Here is a 16,224-nt window from a genome sequence, read left to right as displayed (position 1 = left end):
TTATTATATTGATGTAGTGTATTAATTGATTTTCATAGGTTAAGCTAATTGTGCATTCCTGGGATAAATCCCACCTGGTTATCCTTTTTATATATTTCTGAATTTTATTTTCTGATATTTTGTTGAAGATTTTTATGTCTATATTCATAAGAGATATTAGTCTCTAGTTTTCTTGTGATGTCTTTGTCTGATTTTGACAGTAGGGTAATACTGGCCTCAGAATAAGTTGGGAAGTTTTCACTGTCATGACTTTTATAACCTAATTATAAGTAATTCTGGTCAGGTACCGTGGCTCATGCCCACAATCCCAGTACTTTGGGAGGCTGAGGTGTGTGGATCACCTAAGGACAGGAGTTCAAGACCAGCCTAGCCAACATAGCAAAACCCCATCTCTACTAAAATTACAAAAATTAGCCAGGTGTGGTGGCTGTGTGTGTAATCCCAGCTACTTGGGAGGCTGAGGCACAAGAATCGCTTGAACCCAGGAGATGGAGGTTGCAGTGAGCTGAGATCACACCACTGTACTAGAGCCTGTGTGATAGAGCAAAACTCTGTCAAAAAAAAAAAAAAAGAAAAGAAAAGAGAGAGAGAGAGAAAAAAAAAAGAAAGAGAAGAGAAAGAAAGAAAGAAACTCCTTCTGTAGTATTCCACAAGTCACAAAGACCAACCCTGGTGCACTGTGGGAAGGTACTAACAAGGGTGTGAACACCAGGAGTAGGATCACTGGGAACTATCTCAGCAGATGGCTGCCATAGCTACCAACTGACTAACATTCACTGAACACTTACCATGAGCCAGACATTGTGCTAAGCTCTTCACGTGGCTTATCTCCTTGAATCTTCCCAGCAACCTTATGAGGTAGGTAGGTGCTGTTATTATTGCCATGTTACAGATGAAGAAATTGAGATACAGAGATTAGACTCACCGAACTGCCCAAACTCCCACAGCTATTAACTGGTGGAACAGGAATCAAACTCAGTAGGGTGTGTGTATAATATACTTTTGTTTTGTTTTATTGTCGTTGTTGTTGTTTGAGACAGGGTTTCACTCTTTTACCCAGGCTGGAGTGCAGTGGCATGATCTTGACTCAATGCAACCTCCACCTCCTGGGTTCAAGCGATTCTCCTGCCTCAATCTCCTAAGTAACTGGGATTACAGGTGTGTGCCACTACACCCGGCGAACTTTTGTATTTTTAGTAGAGTAATTTTTGTTTTTTTAGTTTCACCATGTTGGCCAGGCTGTTCTCGAATTCTTGACCTCAAGTGATCCACTACCCTTGCCCTCCCCAAAATGCTGGGATTACAGGCGTGAGCCACCGCGTCTGGCTATTTTTTTTTTTTTTTTTTTTAGAGACATGGTCTTGCTCTGTTGCCCAGGCTGGAGTGCAGAGGTGCCATCATAGCTCACTGTAGCTTCAACCTCCTGGGCTCAAGTGATCCTCCAACTTAAGCATCCTGAGTAGCTGGGACCACAGGCGCCCACCACCAAGCCCGGCTAAATATTAAATTTGTTTGTAGAGATGGGAGTCTCGCTTTGTTCCCCAGGCTGATCTCTAACTCCTGGCCTCAAGCAATCCTCCCGCCTTGGCTTCCCAAAGTGTTGAGATTACAGGCGTGAGCCACCGCGCCCAGTCTGTTTATCTTGATTACTAAATTTTGGGGTGCCTCCTTAAATTCTGTGCCAGAGGCCAGTGCCTCACTCGCCCTACCCTAATCCCAGCCCAGTGACCCAATGTCCCCCTTCAACCTGCACCATGGAGCTCCCCAGCCCGGCTCCTGGAGCCTCCTCCCGCCCCTAGGGGTCGCCGTCGCGCCGTCATTCGCTTCCCTGCGTTCCCCGGCAAGACGCGCGTCGGGGCGCGGAAGGTGGGAGGCGGTGAGGCCGGGGCGTGCGCATGCGCGTGGCGCCGACTCCCTTAGCCTGGTCAGGGAGTGGAGAGGTTGGGTGTCCGGCGGCTGTTTGCGGCGTCCTCACTTCCTGGGTCGTTTCTACCTGTCTTGGTGGGGGCCAAGGGGACAGGTCGGGGCAGTATTTGGGGGAAGCGAGAGGCAAGCAGGGCGGGCTGGATACGGAGCGCCCTATGGCTTGAAGCTAGGGAGGACGCCCGAGACCCCCGTCATCCTAGTCCTGGGGCGTGGGCCCCGGACGCCCGGCCTGGACGCCTCCAGCTCCCAGGGTCCCTTGCGGGGACCACATTTCCCCGCAGGCCCCGCGGCGGCCGGGTCCTCGCCGCGTCCCCTTCCCGGAGCTACGTGCCTGGCTGCGTTCCGATCCGCCGTGTCCCTCGGGGGCGGCTCGCGGGGCAGGGGCACTCCCGGCTCGGCCGCACGCCCAAGTGCCATGCGGGAGGTACGCGGGCACGGGACCTCACCGGGTAAGAGCGAGCTAAGGGATCGGGCGCGGTGGCTCACGCCCGTAATCCCAACACTTTGGGAGGCCGACGCGGGCGGATCACGAAGTCGGGAGTTGGAGACCAGCCTGGCCAATATGATGAAACCCCGTCTCTACTAAAAATACAAAAATTAGCTGGGCGCGGTGGCGTACGCCTGTGGTCCAAGCTACTCGGGAGGCTAAGGCAGAAGAATCGCTTGAACCCGGGAGGCAGGGGTTGCAGTGAGCCGAGATCTCAGCCTGGGGAACAGAGCGAGACTCCGTCTCAAAAAAAAAAAAAAAAAAAAAAGCGAAGGGCCGCAGCCCGGGCCCACTGCCTCCGCCTCTGAACACGCGCCACCGCCGAGCCCCTCGACCCCGCGCCAGGCGAGGCTTGGTGGGGCGTTCCGTGGACCCCACAAGCACGTCGGTCTTATCAGGAGGGAAGGGGCGGCCAGCACCTCCGCCGCCTTTGCGGCCGTCCACCCTTCATTCTCCTGCTGGAGCCGTTACCCAGAGATTCTCCGGCAGTGCTGACTGTAGCACACCTGCCCGCCTTAAAATCCCGGCCTTCTTCCCCGAGTTCTGCCCTTAACCGCATCACCGCCGCCCCCAACACACACATAGGCATGAACACCCATCTTTTCACACGCCCCGTTTTCTTTCTCAGAACTTAGCAGATACGCTTAAGCTGAGAGGGTTTGGTGAGGTTAAAATTTATCTTGTGACATTGAGTCCAGCAATTCGGAGCCTTGAACACCTCAGTACATGGCCTTGACCTTAGTTTTTTACTTCTGTATTCTGCTGGGCGTTGTGGCTCACGTCTGTAATCCCAGCACTTTGGGAAGCCAAGGCAGGAGGATCGATTGAGCCCAAGAGTTTGAGAGTAGCGTAGGCAACATAACGAGATCCTGTCTCCACTAATTATTTAAAAAAAAAAAAAATTAGCCAGGTGTGGTGGTGCACACCTGTGATCCCAGCTACTCAGGAGATTGACAGAGGATCGCTTGAGCCCAGGAGGTCGAGGCCGCAGTGAGCCATGATGGTGCCACTGCACTCCAGCCTGGGTAACAGAGGGAGAGTCTGTCTCTAATAATAATAATAATAATAATAATAATAATACCGTACGGTGTGCCCATTCCTCAGGAGGCACTGTAGTAGAAGGATAAGCTGTGGAGGTAACTGAGGATAAACAGATAACCATTTAGCTAAAAAGGTTCTTAACCTTTGCTGTATGTTGTTATTCCTGGGTACAGCACAGGCAAAATAATTTTGAAAGCTCCCAAGTAATCCTAATGTGCAGCTAGTGCTGAGAACCACTGCTTTAACCCCTGAGGCAGATAGGTAGGGCCTAGGGTGGCCCGAAGCGCTGGGCCGGGCACCCCCAGTAGGGAGCAGTCTCAACCCTTTATGAGTTGGTCAAATTGTAACATTTTCTGTGGGTTCCATGCTGTGAAAACAGGAAGCACTGCCCTACAGTAACAAACATGCTGGACAGCCCTTGTGTCAGATCATTCATTGGAAGAGAGGGGAATCAAATCACAAAAGGCCAACTGGAAAACACACACTCATCTAGGGATGAGATCAGGAAAGCCTGGGCAAGGCTGGTGACAGGAAATGTAGGAGAGGAGTTATAGTCACAGGAAGAATGTTGGGTGATAGTGGAAAACTAGATGGAAATTTCTGGCAGCCTGTGGTACTTTCAATTGGCACAAGGACTGATTTCGGTAACATGTCCCCCTTGACTCCCAGAGGAGAGTTGCGGAAATTGCTTTGGTCTTCCTAGGGCCCTCAAGACCATGAATGGCTGGAGTCTGGACCAGTCTCAGGCACTAGCAAATTGAACAGTAGCTCATTCAGTGGTATAAAAGCTGCTGCTTTATTGAGGCCAGAGGCCCTTTCTTATACGGGGCAGCAGCTGCGCTCCTGGGAGTGATTCCTACATAAAAGATTCCACAGGAAGGCCAGGCGCGGTGGTTCACGCCTGTAATCCCACCACTTTGGGAGGCTGAGGCGGGCGGATCAAGAGGTCAGGAGATCGAGACCATCCTGGCTAACACGGTTAAACCCCGTCTCTACTAAAAATACAAAAAAATTAGGCGGGTGTGGTGGCAGGCGCCTGTAGTCCCAGCTACTCAGGAGGCTGAGGCAGGAGAATGGCGTGAACCCAGGAGGCAGAGCTTGCAGTGAGCCGAGATTGCACCACTGCACTCCAGCCTGGGTGACAGACCGAGACTCCGTCTCAAAAAAAAAAAGATTCCACAGGGGAAAAAACTAAGCTCTGTGCATTCCATGAAGATGCTCATTACAGCATTATCTCTACTAATGATCTATTCCAATAATAAAGGAAATTAATACAATATAACATGGTATTTCAAACAAAAAAGCCATTAAAATAGATCATTATGAAAGAATATGAATGAATGAGAAATGTTCATAAGTTAAAAAAATGTATATCTTTCAGAGAGCAAAATTAGACTGTTGCTTGGAATGGCTTCCTCTTGCTCTGTGTCTAAACTATGATTATGGAGTAGTTAAAATGAGTATGCATGTTGGCAAAACCTGAATAAAATATGCAAATGTGAAAATATTTTTTGTAGAGATGAAATTATGGAGGAAGGGGTGTGTCTATTTCAAAATTGTCCTAATGAGAAGTATTGTGGCGTAGTAGTAAAGAGGAAGCTCCCTGGAGCCAAAAATTTTTTTACCATATGTATGGCTTTTTAAAATTATTTAACCTTTCTATGCCTCAGTTTCTTCATCTGTAAAATGGGGTAATCGTTAGTGTTCTGGAGAGTTGTAGTGAGGTCTAACCAATATGTGGAAACTCTCAGAATGGTACCTGTCACATAGTAAGTACACGGTAAATCCTGGCTATTTCAACTCCATTTTATTTATAGCTTAATAAAATCTTGTAAAGATAGCTGGCCAATCAGCACTGATACTCCTGTCTACCTGTGTTACATCTCTGAAAAAGCTTAGCCTATCTGTGTCGACACCTTACTGAAGTATAAGTTATATATAAAACACACCCATTTTAAGTGTACAGGTTGCTGGGTTTTGGGGAATGTATACACGGGTATAACCATCACCACATTCAGGATGTAAATGAACTTTGCCATCACCCTCTCATGCCCTGTGCAGTCAGCTGCTCTCTCCCTGACCCAGCCGCAGAGAACCACGGTCTACTTTCTGCCCCTATTAATAAGTTTTGCTTTTTGTAGAAATAGAATTTCACAGAAATTGAATCTCATATTATGCATTCTCTGGTGTCTGGCTTCTCTGGTTTCTGGCTTCTCAATAATTTTGAGATTCATCCATTGCTTGCAGGTAACAGCAGCTCCTCTTTGTTGCTAGTATTCTGTTACATGGGTAAACCACACTTTGTTTATTCTTCTACCCACTGATGGGCATTTGGATGTTTCTAGCTTATGCCTATTATGAATAAAGCTGATATGCACATTTGTGAAAAAGTCTTTGTGTGGACATACATTTTTATTTTCCTTGGGTAAATCCTAAGAGTAGAATTATTGACTCATGTGGTAAGTGTACATTTAATTTACTGTTAACCGAAACTGGTTTCCAAAATGCCCAGGCCGTTTTACATTTCCCCAGCAAACGTGTGAGACTCCATATCCTCAGCAACGATTAGCATCATCAGTCTGCTTGATTTTAGTGGGTGCGTAAGGGCACTCACTGTGGTTTTAATTTGCATTTCCCGGGTGACTGATGGTAGCTCACTTCTAGGGAAGGAAGGAGAGGGATGATTCAAAAGAAGTTCCACCGTTTTTAAGCTTAGGTGTCCAAGAGAATGAAACTGGTGCCACCGACAAAAGTGAAATTAGAAGTCAGTGATTTTTTGGCATAGGGGTATTATATTTGAAGTGATGGCAGGATGTTAAGGGGAAATACCTGGGTGGCAGCATGCTTTGCAGGCTTGGAGCTCAGTGGGAGGTCAGGTCCTGAGATAAGAGCCAGGTATCCGCGGTGAGGTGACGCACAAACAGGGAGAGAGAGAGAGAGATGAGTCCCAAGGATCAAGCCAGGGCTCAGAGTGGCCAGAAGCATCTGTTCCTCAGCCCCCATTTCCAAGTAATGGAAAAATCCAGACTGATAGGCCTAGTAGGCCTAAAATTAAGATAAAATTAACCTACTTATATATGAGCCACTGGAATATTTTCTAGTCCTATTGCAAACTCTACTCTTGGCTAATTTGATTGTTAAAATTGTAAATTACAAAGTTATCTATACCCTTTTTAAAAAAGAGTTTCAATATGGTTTGTGACAAATCAGTTAATTATCTTTGTGACCCGAGGGGCCCCCTTCTTTTAATCACCGTAACCAATAAAGCAATAATGGCTTTCTGAAGTTGATTCTTTTTGATGGTTTGTGTTTGGATGTTCAAGGTTAATGAGGAAATGATCCTGACCACACTTTTGTAATTTTAATACAGACAGGGTCTTGCTTTGTTGCCCAGGCTGGTCTCCTGGGCTCAAGGGATCCTCTGGCCTCAGCCTCCCAAAGTGCTGGGATTATAGGTGTGAGCCACTGTGCCCAGCCTCTTGCTACACTTTCATTCAGGATAAAGATGGTAATATCCGAGACTACTAAAAGTCTTATAACCCCAATCCAAATTTTAAAATAAATCTTACTATTAAGAAGCATTGATTGGCCATGTGCAGTGTCTCATGCCTGTAATCCCAGCACTTTGGGAGGCCAAGGTGGGCAGATCACGAGCTCAGGAGTTTGAGACCAACCTGACCAACATGGTGAAATCCCATCTCTACTAAAATACAAAAAAAAAAAATTAGCCAGGCATGGTGGCAGGCACCTATAATCCCAGCTACTGGGGAGGCTGAGGCAGGAGAATCGCTTGAACCCAGAAGGTGGAGGTTGCAGTGAGCCAAGATAGATAGCACCACTTCACTCCAGCCTGGGTGACAGAGCAAGACTCCCTCTCGGGAAAAAAAAAAAAAAAAAAGCATTGATTATAGGAGGCCGGGCATGGTAGCTCACGCTTGTAATCCCAGCATTTTGGGTGGCCTAGGCGGGCCAATCGCTTGAGCCCAGGAGTTGGAGAACAGCTTGGGCAACATTATAAAAACCGGCTGCTACCAAAAAAAAAAAAAACAAAAACAAACAAACAAACAAACAAAAACGCTGGGCCTAGTGGTGTGCACCTATAGTCCCAGCTACTTGGGAGGCTGAGGTGGGAGGATCACTTGAGCTGGGGAGGCAGAGGTTGCAGTGAGCAGAGATCATACCACTGCATTCCATACTGGGTAACAAAGACCCTGTCTTTAAAGAAAAAAAAAAAAGGAAAAAGTAAAATAATAATAAAGAAGCATTGATTATAGGATTCGGAAAGCAGTCTCCTTTGCAGTTTGTAGTAAAATTCTGTGGTTTTCTCTCCGTCTGGAGAGAATGATGGTTTCAGGATCTGAAATCTTTCCTTCCGCAGGAACTGGGCACAACAGTGAGGATCAGCTTATCCAAGAGGACGGACTTAGTGAGGGTAACACCCAGGGACATGCCTGAGAGCCTCAGGAAACACCTTCAGATGACATTGCCCAGAGTCTTACATTAGAGAACTCTCCAGACAGCCCTTGAGGCCTGGGGCTGGGTGCTGCTCCCAGACTGTGAGCTACTGGCCACCGGAATCCTGAGTCGGGCAGAGGCCCCACAGCTGCGCCGAGTGCGGCAAGAGCCTCCCGCGCAGTTACTCCCTGAGCGGTCATCTCCGAAGCCGTGCTCGCGAGAAGCCTTCCCCCTGCCCTGACTGTGGAAAGCGTTTCAGCCAGAGCTCCGACCTGCTGCAGCGCCATCAGATTCACCTGGGCCGTCAGCCCTGCAAGTGCGGGGCCTGCGGGAGGGGTTTTACTCAGAGTGCATCCCTGCTCCAGCACCGGTGGGTCCGCAGCGACTGGCGAGAGGCCTTGTCGCTGTCCCCAGCGCGGCAAGACCTGCTGTGTCCGCTCCAACTTCATCAAGCACCAGCGAGTCCACTAAGGAGAAGCCATTCGTCTGCGGGGAGTGTGGCAAGGGCTTAGCAGCCAGCTCTGCTGCTGGCTCGGCCAAAGCCCTGCCTCTGTCCCCAGGGCCAGCAAGTTTTGGGGGACCGGTGGAAGCTGATCCGCCATCAGTGAATTCACACAGGAGAGCATCTCTTCCGCTGCTGCAGTTGCGGTGACAGCGTCAGTGAGAAGACCTCCCTCTCCCAGCGTGTCCTCCCGCACCCAGGGGAGAAGCCCTGCAGGCGTGGAATCGTGGAGAGCGTCAGCCTCGCACCCAGCTCAGTCGCCCCGGGCAGCACCTCCGGGCTCCGGCCTTGTGGGAGCCCCGGGTCCTTCCTTCAACATCTGCCCCCATCCACACTCCTGCCTCGACTTCCCTTCCTTTATCCTGTCCCCCCCACTCAGTCTCCAGCCTCTGGTTCCACCCAGCCTTCCCCAGATTCCTCCTCGCGCCCCATCTCGTCTCCTTCACTCATCGCCCATGTTCCCCAGCATGGAGCAGCCCGCCCTCAGCCCTCCTCCACTCACCCCTTCCAGATCCCCTGCAAAGTCCAGATGCGAATCCGCCCTCCGTGGGGAACTGGGGGCAGCCGTGTCCGCCAGATTTTCCTGCTCCGGGTGCGGGAAGCTTCTCCCGCACCCGCACACCCACGCCGGGGAGCAGCCTTGCCTCTGTTGCATCCAGAGTTCCTCCTTGGTCGAGCGCAGGGAGACCCACTCCGCCGAAAAGCCACACCTGGGTGCGGAGGGCGGCCGCGGCTGCCCAGCACGTGCACCTGGCCAAGCCCCAGCGCCTGCACCCCGGGAGCTGCCGTTCCCTGCCCGCAGTGCCTGCAGTGCCTCCGGGAGGCCTGGAAGTTGCCCAGGTTCCGCCAACCACCCAGCTGGCAGCTCAGCAGGAGGGGGCGAAGGGGCCCAGAAGCTGTGCGAGTGCGGGACGGGACTCGCGGGAGACGGTTCAGGCCCCAGGCTACCCTGAGCCAGCCCGGGAGGCCTCGCAGCACAGAGCGGCCTGACCGCTCTGCCAGGCCGGAGCCAGGCTTCGGCGACAGTGCCAAGCTCCTCCGCCGCCCTCAAACCCACACTGGAGAGGAGCCCTACCAGTGTTTCCGGTGTGGAAGGCCTCCAGCTGGAGGTCCAACCTGGCCCAATACTGTAGAACCAGCGTGCTGCAGGCCCGGGTGGACTGTGGATCTGAGATGCAGTCCCCTCCCTCCACACAGATCCGCTCAGGACGGCTTTTCTGTACCGCAGATCTTTCTCAGAAGTGCTGGGGGCTATTTTGTGTGTTTGGTTTTTTGTTTTCCCCTGAATTCTCGCTCCTTTCCCTTGTGCATTAAGGGATTTAGGCAGGTGAGGCTGCGGGCGGTGACTCATGCCTGTAATCCCAGCACTTTAGCAGACCCAGGTGGGAGGATCACGTGAGCCCAAATAATTTGAGACCAACCTGGGCAGCATAGCCAGACCGTGTCTCTATGAAATAAAAATAAAACGAGCTGGTGTGGTGGCGCTGGCCTGTAGCCCCAGCTACTCAGGAGGGTGAGGCTGAAGGATCGCTTGGGTCAGAGAGTTCAAGGCTGCAGTGAGTTATGATCAGGCCACTGCACCCCAGCATGGACGACAGAGTGAGACCCTGTCTCTCTAAAATAACTAGAGGATTTAGGTAGGTAGTAGGCAAAGGTATACTAGCGAAGTAATAATAATATACAAGGTATATTCTTGGTGTGGACAAGAATAATATTGTGTTATCTTAATATTAGTGATTAATATATTATTTATTTTTATTTATTTATTTTTTTATTATACTTTTAAGTTCTAGGGTACATGTGCACAACGTGCAGGTTTGTTACATATGTATACATGTGCCATGTTGGTGTGCTGCACCCATTAACTTGTCATTTACATTAGGTATATCTCCTAATGCTATCCTTCCCCCATCCCCCACCCCACAACAGGCCCCGGTGTGTGATGTTCTCCTTCCTGTGTCCAAGTGTTCTCATTGTTCAATTCCCACCTATGAGTGAGAACATGCAGTGTTTGGTTTTCTGTTCTTGTGATAGTTTGCTGAGAATGACGGTTTCCAGCTTCATCCATGTCCCCACAAAGGACATGAAGTCATCTTTTTTTATGGCTGCATAGTATTCCATGGTGTGTATGTGCCACATTTTCTTAATCCAGTCTGTCATTGATGGACATTTGGGTTGGTTCCAAGTCTTTGCTATTGTGAATAGCACTGCAATAAACATACGTGTGCATGTGTCTTTATAGCAGCATGATTTATAATCCTTTGGGTATATACCCAGTAATGGGATGGCTGGGTGAAATGGTAATTCTAGTTCTAGATCCTTGAGGAATCGCCACACTGTCTTCCACAATGGTTGAACTAGTTCATGGTCCCACCAACAGTGTAAAAGTGTTCCTATTTCTCCACATCCTCTCCAGCACCTGTTGTTTCCTGACTTTTTAATGATTGCCATTCTAACTGGTGTGAGATGGTATCTCATTGTGGTTTTGATTTGCATTTCTCTGATGGCGAGTAGTGATGAGCTTTTTTTCATGTGTCTGTTGGCTGCATAAATGTCTTCTTTTGAGAAGTGTCTGTTCATATCCTTCACCCACTTTTTGATGGGGTTGTTTTTTTTCTTGTAAATTTGTTTGAGTTCTTTGTAGGTTCTGGATATTAGCCCTTTGTCAGATGAGTAGATTGCAAAAATTTTCTCCCATTCTGTAGGTTGCCTGTTCACTCTGATTGTAGTTTCTTTTGCTGTGCAGAAACTCTTTAATTAGATCCCATTTGTCAATTTTGGCTTTTGTTGCCATTTCTTTTGGTGTTTTAGACATGAAGTCCTTGCCCATGCCTATGTCCTGAATGGTATTGCCTAGGTTTTCTTCTAGGGTTTTTATGGTTTTAGGTCTAATATTTAAGTCTCTAATCCATCTTGAATTAATTTTTATATAAGGTGTAAGGAAGGGATCCAGTTTCAGCTTTCTACATATGGCTAGCCAGTTTTCCCAGCACCATTTATTAAATAGGGAATCCTTTCCCCATTTCTTGTTTTTGTCAGGTTTGTCAAAGATCAGATGGTTGTAGATACGTGGTATTATTTCTGAAGGCTCTGTTCTATTCCCTTGGTCTATATCTCTGATTTGGTACCAGTACCATGCTGTTTTGGTTACTGTTGCCTTGTAGTATAGTTTGAAGTCAGGTAGCATGATGCCTTCAGTTTTGTTCTTTTGGCTTAGAATTGTCTTGGCAATGTGGGCTCTTTTTTTGGGTGGCTCATGCCTGTAGTCCTAGCACTTTGGGAGGCCGAGGCAGGCAGATCACTTGAGGTCAGAAGTTCAAGACCAGCCTGGCCAACATGGTGAAACCCCATCTCTACTAAAAATACAAAAAAGTAGCCAAGCGTGGTGGTGTGCACCTGTAATCCCAGCAACTCAGGAGGCTGGCTGAGGCAGAATAATCACTTGAACATGGGCAACAGGGGTTGCAGTGAGCCGAGACTGCACCACTGCACTCCAGCTTGGCGGACAGAGTGAGAGTCTGTCTCAAAAAAAAAAAAATCACTGTGGCCTGGAGAATAGAATGCTCTGATTGGGTAGGCCTGGATCATGTGGCCCTTCTTGGAGCTAGAGGAGGGAGTCCATTCCACTTGAACTGTGAACTGAGAATAAGGTGGGCAGGAGGGTGTGTGTCAGTATCAGAAACAAAGGCATAGATATATTGGTCATATGACACAAAACAGTAGACATCCACTATTACATAGCTGCTGGCCCCTCCCAAGTGCAGAGGGAGCTCAGAGCCCTGTTTATTTAGCGTCTATGCCTCTGTTGCCACTGGACCCCACCCCAATGCTGTCTGAGCTCCAACTCTCTCTACCTGTTCATTCTAGCTAACCCATGTCCTGTATCACCATACAGTTGTTTTTCCAGGACAATTCCAATTTCAAATACGTTGTCCCTAGGGCCCCCATAAACATTTATACTTAGTAGATCACATGTTGTAATCAATCTTTGCTTTAGAAAATGTGGTCACAGTATGCAGCATTCCAGGAAGAGGGCACAAGAGAAACTGACCCTGAGTCATGCCTTCACCTCCTTCACCACCAACAGCTGAGATACGTCTGAAAAGAGGCTGAGATGCTGCCCTCTGGGGTTGATTTAGCACCTGGTGAGTTTGTTCTTCCCTCTGCCTAAAGTGGAGGAAAAATTAAACCTCTAGAAACTGAAAGTGTTGGCAGCAGCCAGGTTAATGAACTGTGTGAGTGAGAACTTACAAAAACAATGGTGAGGGCATAGCCTGGAAGAGACAGCTCTGCACACCTTCTAGAGAGGCAGGTAAGATCGTGACAGGCCCAGAAAAGCACAGACTACCTGAGCAGCCCAGGACAGGAGTGGCCCTCCTCAGGGCATTCTCAATGTCTCAGCAAGAAAACCTCTCCATAGGAGCTCCCAAGCTGAGAACAAAGGGATGGGAATTCCCAGGGAATTGTTTGGCAACAACCACCAAAACTGAGGGACCAGAACCTTTTCTTCCTTCCTTCCTTCCTTTTTTTTTTTTTTGAGACAGTCTTACTCTGTCACCCAGGTTGAAGTGCAGTGGCACAATCTTGGCTCACTGCAACCTCCACCTCCTGGGATCATGCAATTCTCCTGCTCAGCCTCCCAAGTAGCTGGGACTACAGGCACATGTCACCACACCCAGCTAATTTTTGTATTTTTAGTAAAGACAGGGTTTCACCATGTTGGCCAGGCAGGCCTTGAAGTCTTGACCTCAAGTGATCCGCCCTCCTCGGCTTCCCAAAGTGCTGGGATTACAAGCGTGGGCCATCATGCCCGGCCTCTAGAACTTTTTCAAGTAAAAATACCTGTCTTCATATCTGTTTTCTCCAGGAGCCATTATCTTACATATGTAGGGAGGGCGCTATGTGTAGAGGGAGATGCCAGGTATCTTTAACTGGAATAGGGCCCCATCTTCTCTGCAACAATGCCAAAGTCCAGTTGGGAAAACAACTGTAGGAAGAATTCTGTTATAGCTCAGTGAGAGCTCAGGAATAATTTTTGTAACATTGTATAACATTTGACTGCTCAAGGAGGTTATTTTTCAAAAAAGTAGCAGCAGCAGCTAAAGTTGGGTGGAACCTACTCTTCAGTTTATTACCAACAAGAAACTGGTATAGAGCCCCTTCTTGAAAGTGTACCTTCCTCGTTTTTCTTTTATATATTAAATTCAGATTATATGTCTATATAATTCATTTTTCTTTTATATATTAAGTTCATATTAGTACATCAGCCCTTGATGAAAGCTGGAAGCTTCCTATTGGATTGTAATTCTGAAAAGGCATTGCTGTAGGGTTAACCAAAGTAACAAGGTTCAAGCATTCATTACATACATATTTTTAGAACACCTACTTCATGCCAAGGCCCATGCCGGGTGCTGAGGACAGAACAGGCAGATGTCATCCCTGCCTGGTCTTGTGGCTTTCTTGTGACCTGCTTTGATAAAGGTTCACACCAGCCCTGTGTAGGCTTTCTTTCTCCAAGCAGTTGTATTTTTCAGATTGAAATAATGCACTTTGCAGTAGACACCTGTCAGGCTTGTGGCTGCCTGGAACCTTTTGAATACTCATCCTAGACCTGGAGATTTTCCCTACAATTCCTGCCTCCCTAAGGCAGAATCCAGAGCTCAGTTTCCCAACCCCTCCTGCAGCTGGGGCACCTAGGGGTTGCCAGTTGGTGCAATCACATAATTCTTTTTCGGAAAAGAGCGACCCAGGATACAGGTTACATGAATCATCCGTTTTCAAGAGGGGATGAGACTGGAAGATTCTGGCTTTCCAGGGCAGCCTTAATGAAGCTTTTGGCATCCAGGCTCCAGCAGTGTGAGCTGTGGGGGTGTCACTGCAGCTGGCCAATGGAATGACTTGTTTCTGACTGTGGAGACTGTAGGCCTCTCTGGCTATACCAGACATAGTGAGCTACCTAAGATTCTCAATTACCTATCTTTTAAAACTAGTGAGAGTGAGTTCTGTTCTTTGCAAAGAACTGTGACTAATACATATACTGAACTACTGTTACCTGACAAAATCCAGGTTGACACATTCCTACCTTACATAAACTTCATAAAAATCATGTAAGGGCCGGGTGCGGTGGCTCATGCCTGTAATCCCAGCACTGCGGGAGGATCACCTGAGCTCAAGAGTTCCACACCAGGACAATTTTTCCAGGACAATTCCAAATACACTGTCCCTAGGCCCCCCATAAACATTTATACTTAGTAGATCACATGTTGTAATCAATCTTTGCTTTAGAAAATGTGGTCACAGTATGCAGCATTCCAGGAAGAGGTCACAAGAGAAACTGACCCTGAGTCATGTCTTCACCTCCTTCACCACCAACAGCTGAGATACGTCTGGACACAACAGCTAAGATACCAGCTTGGACAATATAGTGAGATCCCCCCGCCTCCATTATTTAAAAAATCTTTTCAGGTACGAATTATACATTTTACAGCTGAAAAAACTGAGACTCAAAAAGACACTTAATTCATTCTACAAATATTTATTAAAGCCCAACCGTGTGCCAGCCACCAGGCATAGAATAGGGAACAAAATAGTTTCCCTGCAACTATATAAAAAGAATGGCATATTGTACTTTAAATGCCCCTTTGCCAAAATAAGAGGCACAGGACAACAGCTGTCTGGAGACGATCTCAAGCTAGTCAGGACCCATTTTAAATATAGAAACCCCTAAAAATAGCCGCTCATGCTCCAGACTCAACAGGTGATTGGCCCACAGAGGGGAGGAGACCCCAGGCCACGGTAAAGGGAGTGAGGACAGCGCTGGTTCCCAGCTCCCCGCACCGCCATGGCTCTGCCTCTGAGGCCCCTGACCCGGGGCTTGGCCAGCGCTGCCAAAGGAGGCGACGAAGGGGCAGCAGGTGAATGGGGAGCGGGCGGATCCCGGGGCTCCCCTACCCCGCCCACTTGTTCCCGGGCCCGCCGCCCCAGGCCCTCCGCGCTCACCCCTCTCCGTCCGCAGCTCGCACCTGGCGTCTGCTCTCCTTCGTGCTGGCGCTGCCCAGCGTGGCCCTCTGCACCCTCAACGCCTATCTCCACTCAGGCCACCGCCCGCGCCCCGAGTTCCGTCCCTACCAGCACCTCCGCATCCGCACCAAGGTACGCGGGACGGGCGCGCGGGCGGCCCGGGGGTGCTGCGGGGTGCATGGGGAGCGTGGGGCGCGTGGCGGGGGAGGCGCGGACTCCGGACTCACGGCGCTCACGTGCGCTCCCTCCTCCGCTCTCTCCACAGCCCTTCCCCTGGGGGGACGGTAACCACACTCTGTTCCACAACAGCCACGTCAACCCTCTGCCCACTGGCTACGAACACCCCTGAGGCCCCGGACGCTCCCAGGCGCAATAAAGGTGTGAAGCTTCGTGTCTGAGGCTCTATGGGGAGGGCAGGGCCACTGGGAGTGCACCCGGAGGCGCCCGCTTCGTGCATGCGCCCAGCTTGGTAAGCGCCTGTTCCGCGCATGCGCCGTGTGCGGTGGGAGCTCCACGTGCTTTTCCCACGTCGCTGATACTGGGGTGCTTGAGGGAGCCTCCTCCATGCACAGGTAGGCGATCCCAGCTCCCTCTCTCTCACCTAGTAATAATGAGGCCTCTGTCTCACGCACACCTATTAAAAATTAGAGCTGTAGGCTGTAATGGGCTTCCCCATACACTGAATCCTCACAGTAACGCTGGGAGTAGGGTATAATTTTAGTTCCCCTTCTCCAGAGGAGGACCTGAGATTCTCGGGAATTAAATGACTTGTCCAAGTTCAGGCAGCTCGCAG

General features: G+C 49.1%; 2 protein-coding genes across 2 annotated transcripts; both read left to right on the top strand.

Annotated features, from left to right (window-relative positions):
• Positions 1-1,732: 1,732 nt before the first annotated feature.
• On the top strand, positions 1,733-9,364 carry ZNF843 (zinc finger protein 843). Its single transcript, XM_073014935.1, is given in 8 exon segments — positions 1,733-1,866; positions 2,208-2,350; positions 8,103-8,204; positions 8,207-8,400; positions 8,402-8,442; positions 8,444-8,536; positions 8,538-8,775; positions 8,777-9,364. Coding segments are annotated over 8 exon segments (1,533 nt in total).
• A 4,827-nt stretch (positions 9,365-14,191) lies between these two features.
• COX6A2 (cytochrome c oxidase subunit 6A2) lies at positions 14,192-15,880 on the top strand. The gene is made up of 3 exons (XM_037989609.2): positions 14,192-15,325; positions 15,427-15,563; positions 15,697-15,880. Exons 1-3 carry the CDS (start codon positions 15,253-15,255, stop codon positions 15,778-15,780), a joined length of 294 nt encoding a protein of 97 aa, XP_037845537.1. The 5' UTR covers positions 14,192-15,252; the 3' UTR covers positions 15,781-15,880.
• The last annotated feature ends 344 nt before the right edge of the window (positions 15,881-16,224 follow it).

Source organism: Chlorocebus sabaeus, chromosome 5, assembly GCF_047675955.1.
Source record: "Chlorocebus sabaeus isolate Y175 chromosome 5, mChlSab1.0.hap1, whole genome shotgun sequence".
Taxonomy (NCBI): domain Eukaryota; kingdom Metazoa; phylum Chordata; class Mammalia; order Primates; family Cercopithecidae; genus Chlorocebus; species Chlorocebus sabaeus.
The sequence above is the reverse complement of the archived record's forward strand: the minus strand, read 5'-3'. Positions and strand labels throughout refer to the sequence as shown.